At 36.6% G+C, this 9,599-nt stretch overlaps 2 protein-coding genes across 2 annotated transcripts in view; both read left to right on the plus strand.

The window, feature by feature from the left end:
- Nucleotides 1-942: 942 nt before the first annotated feature.
- On the plus strand, nucleotides 943-4,028 carry LOC137637588 (adhesive plaque matrix protein-like). The gene is made up of 2 exons (XM_068369739.1): nucleotides 943-1,566; nucleotides 1,806-4,028. The coding sequence occupies exons 1-2, from the start codon at nucleotides 943-945 to the stop codon at nucleotides 4,026-4,028; spliced, it is 2,847 nt and encodes a 948-aa protein (XP_068225840.1).
- A 93-nt stretch (nucleotides 4,029-4,121) lies between these two features.
- LOC137637589 (uncharacterized) overlaps nucleotides 4,122-9,599 on the plus strand; it is a 5,771-nt gene continuing 293 nt past the window's right edge. The window contains exons 1-2 of the mRNA XM_068369740.1: nucleotides 4,122-4,266; nucleotides 9,039-9,599. The exon at nucleotides 9,039-9,599 is cut by the window's right edge and continues 293 nt beyond it. Coding sequence (XP_068225841.1) covers nucleotides 4,122-4,266; nucleotides 9,039-9,599 — 706 coding nt within the window. The remainder of the gene's footprint in view (nucleotides 4,267-9,038) is intronic.

The following is a 9,599-nucleotide window of genomic DNA, read 5'->3' on the forward strand; positions in this document are numbered from 1 at the left end:
AATAAATGCATTGCTTAGCTTATAATAATAATAATAATAATAATAATAATAATAATTTTTCAAATATATAATAATAATAAATGCATTGCTTAGCTTATAATAATAATAATAATAATAATAATAATAATAATAATAATAATTTTTTAATATAATAATAATAAATGCATTGCTTAGCTTATAATAATAATAATAATAATAATAATAATAATAATTTTTTAAATATATAATAATAATAAATGCATTGCTTAGCTTATAATAATAATAATAATAATAATAATAATAATAATAATTTTTTAAATATATAATAATAATAAATGCATTGCTTAGCTTATAATAATAATAATAATAATAATAATAATAATAATAATAATAATAATAATAATAAACCAAAATCCCTAATATCGCAAGAGGGTCTGCCCCTCTCTTTTATTCTTCTCCTGTACTTCTCTTTCTCCCCTTTTCCTTAATCTTTCCCATCCCGAGTACCTGCCTTCGAGCTATAAACTGGATTGTATCCAGGAGTACTCTTCTTTTCCCCCATATTCCCCACTTCCCTATTCTTTTCCTTATTATCATAATAATAAAAATAATAATAAATTGCAAAACTTTCAAAGTTGCCTAGAGCGAGTATTATGAATAAGTTACAAGTAAAATATATATTTCAATGTTATGGAATAATAATGTATGAGACGAAAACAGTACAATAGAGACCAGATATCAAAAAAGGTAATGAGAACAGTGATGAACAAAAGAGGAGAAATGATAATAACTTTCTCCTTTTTTGTTAACGTTTATGGTAACACTCACCCTTCGCGCCTACTTCTTAGCCTTCTTCTGCAGAATCCTGTTGCCGTCGAAGGAGGTCCTGCTTCCCTTTTCTGGGACCTTTGACCTTCTCTGGTGCAATGAGGGCAATTTAATAGACATTTTCTGGTTTGTACTATGCCTATCATCAACACACCCTATGGTACTATACCTATCACCAACAAAACCTATGGTACTATGCCTATCACCAACACTCCCTATGGTACTATACCTATCACCAACACTCCCTATGGTACTGTGCCTATCACCAACACAACCTGTGGTACTATGCCTATCACCAACAAACCCTATGGTACTATGCCTATCTCCAACACCCCCTATGGTACTATGCCTATCTCCAACACCCCCTATGGTACTGTGCCTATCACCAAAACAACCTGTGGTACTATGCCTATCACCAACAAACCCTATTGTTCTATAACTATCACCAATAAACCCTATTGTTCTATAACTATCACCAACAAACCCTTTGGTCCTATTCCTATCACCAACAAACCCTATTGCTCTATGCCTATCACCAACAAACCCTATGGTACTATGCCTATCACCAACACAACCTATGGTACTATGCGTATCACCAAAAAACCCTATGGTACTATGCCTATCACCAACACAATCTATTGTTCTATACCTATCACCAACAAACCTTATGGTACTATGACTATCACCAACAAACCCTATGGTACTATGCTATCACCAACAATCCCTATGATACTATGCCTATCACCAAAACACCCTATGGTACTATGCCTATCACCAACAAACCCTATTGATCTATGCCTATCACCAAAACACCCTATGGTACTATGCCTATCACCAACAAACCCTATTGATCTATACCTATCACCAAAAAACCCTATGGTACTATGCCTATCACCAAAACACCCTCTGGTACTATGCCTATCACCAACACACCCTATGGTACTATGCCTATCACCAACACTCCCTATGGTACTATGCCTGTCACCAACACTCCCTAGGGTACTATGGCTATCACCAACACACCCTATGTTACTATGCCTATCACCAACAAACCCCATTGTTCTATACCTATCACCAACAAACCCTATGGTACTATGCCTATCACCAACAAACCCTATTGTTCTATACCTATCACCAACACTCCCTATGGTACTATGCCTATCACCAACACTCCCTATGATACTATGCCTATCACCAACACTCCCTATGGTACTATACCTGTCACCAACAAACCCTATGGTTCTATACCTATCACCAACACTCCCTATGGTACTATGCCTATCACCAACACTCCCTATGATACTATGCCTATCACCAACAAACCCTATCGATCTATACCTATCACCAAAAAACCCTATGGTACTATGCCTATCACCAAAACACCCTCTGGTACTATGCCTATCACCAACACACCCTATGGTACTATGCCTATCACCAACACTCCCTATGGTACTATGCCTGTCACCAACACTCCCTATGGTACTATGCCTATCACCAACACTCCCTATGGTACTATGCCTGTCACCAACACTCCCTATGGTACTATGCCTATCACCAACAAACCCCATTGTTCTATACCTATCACCAACAAACCCTATGGTACTATGCCTATCACCAACAAACCCTATTGTTCTATACCTATCACCAACACTCCCTATGGTACTATGCCTATCACCAACACTCCCTATGATACTATGCCTATCACCAACACTCCCTATGATACTATGCCTATCACCAACAAACCCTATCGATCTATACCTATCACCAAAAAACCCTATGGTACTATGCCTATCACCAAAACACCCTCTGGTACTATGCCTATCACCAACACACCCTATGGTACTATGCCTATCACCAACACTCCTTATGGTACTATGCCTGTCACCAACACTCCCTATGGTACTATGCCTATCGCCAACACTCCCTATGGTACTATGCCTGTCACCAAAACTCCCTATGGTACTATGCCTATCACCAACACTCCCTATGGTACTATACCTGTCACCAACAAACCCTATTGTACTATACCTATCACCTACAAACCCTATAGTACCATAACTATCACCAACAACCCCTATGGTACTATGCCTATCACCAAAACACCCTATGTTACTATGCCTGTCACCAACACTCCCTATGGAACTATGCCTGTCACCAACACTCCCTATGGTACTATGGCTATCACCAACACACCCTATGTTACTATGCCTATCACCAACAAACCCTATTGTTCTATACCTATCAACAACAAACCCTATGGTACTATGCCTATCACCAACAAACCCTATTGTTCTATACCTATCACCAACACTCCCTATGGTACTATGCCTATCACCAACACTCCCTATGGTACTATGCCTGTCACCAACACTCCCTATGGTACTATGCCTGTCACCAACACTCCCTATGGTACTATGGCTATCACCAACACACCCTATGGTACTATACCTGTCACCAACAAACCCTATTGTACTATACCTATCACCTACAAACCCTATAGTACCATAACTATCACCAACAACCCCTATGGTACTATGCCTATCACCAAAACACCCTATGTTACTATGCCTGTCACCAACACTCCCTATGGTACTATGCCTGTCACCAACACTCCCTATGGTACTATGCCTGTCACCAACACTCCCTATGGTACTATGGCTATCACCAACACACCCTATGTTACTATGCCTATCACCAACAAACCCTATTGTTCTATACCTATCAACAACAAACCCTATGGTACTATGCCTATCACCAACAAACCCTATTGTTCTATACCTATCACCAACACTCCCTATGGTACTATGCCTATCACCAACACTCCCTATGGTACTATGCCTGTCACCAACACTCCCTATGGTACTATGCCTGTCACCAACACTCCCTATGGTACTATGCCTGTCACCAACACTCCCTATGGTACTATGGCTATCACCAACACACCCTATGGTACTATACCTGTCACCAACAAACCCTATGGTACTATACCTATCACCTACAAACCCTATGGTACTATACCCATCACCAACAAACCCTATTGTATTATGCCTATCACCCACAAACCCTATGGTACTATACCCATCACCAACAAACCCTATTGTATTATGCCTATCACCCACAAACCCTATAGTACCATAACTATCACCAAAACACCCTATGATACTATGCCTATCACCAAAACACCGTATGGTACTATGCCTATCACCAACAAACCCTATTGATCTATGCCTATCACCAAAACACCCTATGGTACTATGCCTATCACCAACAAACCCTATTGATCTATACCTATCACCAAAAAACCCTATGGTACTATGCCTATCACCAACACACCCTCTGGTACTATGTCTATCACCAACACTCCCTATGGTACTATGCCTGTCACCAACACACCCTCTGGTACTATGTCTATCACCAACACTCCCTATGGTACTATGCCTGTCACCAACACTCCCTATGGTACTATGCCTGTCACCAACACTCCCTAGGGTACTATGCCTATCACCAACAAACCCTATTGTTCTATACCTATCACCAACACTCCCTATGTTACTATGCCTTTCAACAACACACCCTATGATAGCCTACTAGACTATCACCAACACACCCTAGTACACTGTACAACAATGCACTTTCCTATTCTCCAACACCACCAACCAAAGCCCCTTTCAGAATGCCCATTCCTACGGCCTCCATAATGGTCAAGATCACATTCCCCCTCAAACGAAAATCAAGAGAAACACTTTCAAATAATTCACTTCATTCCGTCCGCCATATTGGAACTTGAAACTTCGAGTGCAGATGTTTCACTAATCACATTAATAACGTCAATTAACGCAATTCTAAGTAGCGTTGCTTGATCTAGAACATCACTGTCACTCGATGCCATGTTTATAATGAGTAATTAACAGTAATTAACGATTTTCACTGCAATAATCACTAAATAATCGAGAAAATAATCGAGAACACGAATTCAAACGCGGCGGGACTATGACGTAACTCTGGACTGACTGACGGGGATGGGGGAGGGGGAGGGAGGAGGAGGAAGCTTCCTTGATTCTGATTGGCTGATACCGAAGGCAATGCGGGGTTCTGATTGGCTGATGTCGAAGGCGATGCGGGGTTCTGATTGGCTGGGATAGACTCTCTCTGTCTCTCAGCACCTTCGCTTTGAAAGTGGGTTACTCAAATAAAAATCTAAATATACTGTCAAGCAGATTATTATTATTATTATTATTATTATTATTATTATTATTATTATTATTATTATTATTATTATTATTATTATTTAGTTCAATACATTTATTAGAGAAAACATTAATCAAATCAAAGTCTAAAGTCGATACTGAAGTCTGACTAAACTGAGACGCGGATAAACTGAAGCGCTTTCATTGTGAAACTCCTTTTTACTGAGACACTGCCATACTGAGACACTGCCATACTGAGACATGGCTTTATTGAGACATTTTTATTGAGGCAACATTATACTGTAACATTTAATTATGACGTTGTTTTACTGGAGTGATTTCTACACTGAGACTACTTGACTGAGACATTACTATAGTGAGGCATTACTATACTGAAACACTACTATACTGAGACATTACTATACTGAGACGCTATAATGAGACATTACTATACTGAGACGCTATAATGAGACATTACTATACTGAGACGTTATAATGAGACATTGCTATACTGAGACACTACTATACTGAGGTACTACTATACCGAGGCATTACTATACAGAGACATTGTTATAATGAGACATTACTAGGCTGAGACATTACTATACTGAGACACTACTACAATGAGACATTACTATACTGAGACACTACTACAATGAGACATTACTATACTGAGACATTACTATATTGAGAAACTACTATACTGAGACATTACTATACTGAGAAATTACTATAATGAGACATTACTATACTGAGACACTACTACAATGAGACATTACTATACTGAGACACTACTACAATGAGACATTACTATACTGAGACATTACTATATTGAGAAACTACTATACTGAGACATTACTATACTGAGAAATTACTATACTGAGACATTACTATATTGAGAAACTACTGTACTGAGAAATTACTATACTGAGACATTACTATACTGAGACACTACTACAATGAGACATTACTATACTGAGACATTACTATATTGAGAAACTACTATACTGAGACATTACTATACTGAGAAATTACTATACTGAGACATTACTACAATGAGACATTACTATACTGAGACATTACTATATTGAGAAACTACTATACTGAGACATTACTATACTGAGAAATTACTATACTGAGACACTACTACAATGAGACATTACTATACTGAGACATTACTATATTGAGAAACTACTGTACTGAGAAATTACTATACTGAGACACTACTACAATGAGACATTACTATACTGAGACATTACTATACTGAGAAATTACTATAATGAGACATTACTATACTGAGAAACTACTATACTGAGACATTACTATACTGAGAAATTACTATAATGAGACATTACTATACTGAGAAATTACTATACTGAGACACTACTACAATGAGACATTACTATACTGAGACATTACTATACTGAGGCATGTGTTTAATGAAAAAATACAACAGCGTGGAACTACGGTAATGAACATTTGTACTGAGACATTCTGAGACATACTGAAACAAAATTTCACTGAAGCATATGTACATTTTTACATTTTTTACCAGTAAATATAACTCAGTATTTTCTTAAAATCTAAATCGCGTTATTTTATTTATATGCTTGGATAGACCTTGAGAAATATTTACACATATTTATAAATATACATTTGTATTAAATCAAGAATATATATATATATATATATATATATATATATATATATATATATATATATATATATATATATATATATATATATATATACATATACATATATATATATATATATATATATATATATATATATATATATATATATATATATATGCACACATAAATATATATATATATATATATATATATATATATATATATATATATATATATATATATGGACAATCGAAGGAATACCAGAGTTGTTGACATAGCAGTACTCACTTTAAGCCAGCACATCATGTCAGGATTCGAACTCAACCACTGAGTTAACTACTAGCATAAAGGCAATCTCTTGCACTAGTAAACCCATAATTTATCTATATTCTTTTCCTTATCTTCATATCAGACTTATTGTTTAACATTAAACTCCTACAAATACGACCAGGCTTTAATTTAAGATATTAACCAATTGGCCATTGGCTGAAATATACATAAATGCTAACACTTGTTTGGTTTAAGCGGATATACTGTATCCAGCCACACGCATTGATCAAAATAAAACTGATAGCGAAGGTGATATGCAAAGTGGTCGCTTTATCCAAATTCCATTGAAAATGATACTCTGCAAATTTTAGTTTTTATCCAATTTTTTTTTTTTTTTTTTTTTTTTTTTTTTTTTTTTTTTTTTTTTTTTTTTTTTTTTTTTTTTTTTGTAATATCAAACGTCGACTGTGTATCCCTTTACAATATTAAAATCCAAAAGCCTGAAAAAAACCATCAGTTGGGACAACGTTTTCAATAGTTATCTGATTTTCGGAAAATGTATAAATGTCCGGAGATTAATATCAATAAAAAAAAGTAACATTTTGAACTATAAAAAGGATTATTTGAGATATGAAATATTGCTGACAAATTTGGTTTTGAGTGTTTATCTGCTTTGGATTTTTGTTCTTTTTTTTTCAGAAACATTCACTGACAATTTTTTTTTTTTTTTTGCCTGTACTCTAGCATATTCGAAATGATCGGAGATAATATTATTAGATAATTAATAATTGATAATTGATAATTGAAGTAGACTAGCAACTGTTGCGTTTATATATAATTCATATATATATGTATATATATATATATATATATATATATATATATATATATATATATATATATATATAAGTATATATATATATACACACACACACACATATATATATATATATATATATATATATATATATATATGTATATATATATATATATATATATATATATATATATATATATATATATATATATATATATATATGTCTATATATAACATTTGCTGCAAATTTGAACTTTTGAAGTTCCACCGATTCAACTTTGAACTTTTGAAGTTCCACCGATTCAACTACCCGATTTAGGAAGATCATTCACCCAATAACAGAAATATAGCAGAAATATTATACCATAATTCCAAACCAGAAATCATAAACATAATAACGACACAGTCTTCGTGTTATTGTATTTGCCTCACGTAGGCATTGCATGCCTCTTGTCAATCACATAAGGGGGGGGGGAGAAGAGGGGGGTAGGGGAGGGGGGGGGGGGGTAGGGGGTAGGGGGAGGAGTAGGGGGAGGGGGGTGTAAACAGCTCAACAACCCATGCCTGACCTCATAGACCGTTGACCTGTGGGATTATAAAAATTGTTTATTGGTGCTTCGAGGTTAACAATACGTGACCTGATCATGTTAGAAAGACTATTCTCGAAACATTTTTCAAACGTCCATGCCTTGCGGTCTACTGGACTGGGGTTCGAGACCCCGCTCAAGCTCAATAGCTTGTAGTGTCTGAACATTACCAATCTTGTGAGCTAAGGATTGGGGTGTTTGGGGGAGCATATAGGTCTACTTACTGAGTCATCAGCAGCCATTGCCTGGACCTCTTTGGTTCTAGCTTGAGTGGAAAAGGAGCTTGGGCGCTGATCATATGTATATATGGTCAGTCTCTAGGGCATTGTCCTGCTTGATAGGGTAATGCCACTGTCCCTTGCCTCTGCCATTCATGAGCGGCCTTTAAACCTTTAAACCTTCTGGTATATTTCTGAGCCATCAGCAGCCATTGCACGGCCCTCCCTGGTCCTAGCTTGGGTGGAGAGGGGACTGGGGAGCTGATTATATGTATGTATATATATACAGTATATATATATATATATATATCTATATATATATATATATATATATATATATATATATGTATATATATATATATATGTATATATATATATATATATATATATATATATATATATACATATATATATATATATATATATATATATATATATATATATATATATATATATATACACTGTACATTAAACAACTTCAAACACGAACACAAGTAATAACCCCAACATAACAGATACTACACCTATCTCCAGCACCTCCTCCTCCTTCTCCAACACCTCCTACTCCTCCAACGACTCCTCCTCCATCTCCAACACCTCTTCCTCCTTCTCCAACACCTCCTCCACCTCCTCCAACGCCTCCTCCTCCTTCTCCAACACCTCTTCCATCTCCAACACCTCCTCCTCCAACACCTTCTCCTCCACCTCCAACGCCTCATCCTCCTTCTCCAACACCACCTCCTCCTCCTTTTCCAACACTTACTCCTTCTTCAACACCTCCTCCTCCTTCTCCAGCACCTCCCCCTCCTTCTCCAACACCTCCTCCTCCTTCTCCAACACCCCTTCCTCCCTCTCCACCACCTCCTCCTCCTTCTCCAACACTCCTCCACCTTCGTCAACACCTTCTCCTCCGTCTCCACCACCTCCTCCTACAACACCTCCTCCTCCTTCTCCAACACCTCCTCCACCTTCTCCAACACCTCCTCCTCTTTCTCCAACACTTCCTCCTCCTTCTCCAACACCATTTCCTCCTTCATCACCACCTCCTCCTCCTTCTCCAACACCTCCTCCTCCAT

This window comes from Palaemon carinicauda, unplaced genomic scaffold (assembly GCF_036898095.1).
Source record: "Palaemon carinicauda isolate YSFRI2023 unplaced genomic scaffold, ASM3689809v2 scaffold876, whole genome shotgun sequence".
NCBI lineage: Eukaryota > Metazoa > Arthropoda > Malacostraca > Decapoda > Palaemonidae > Palaemon > Palaemon carinicauda.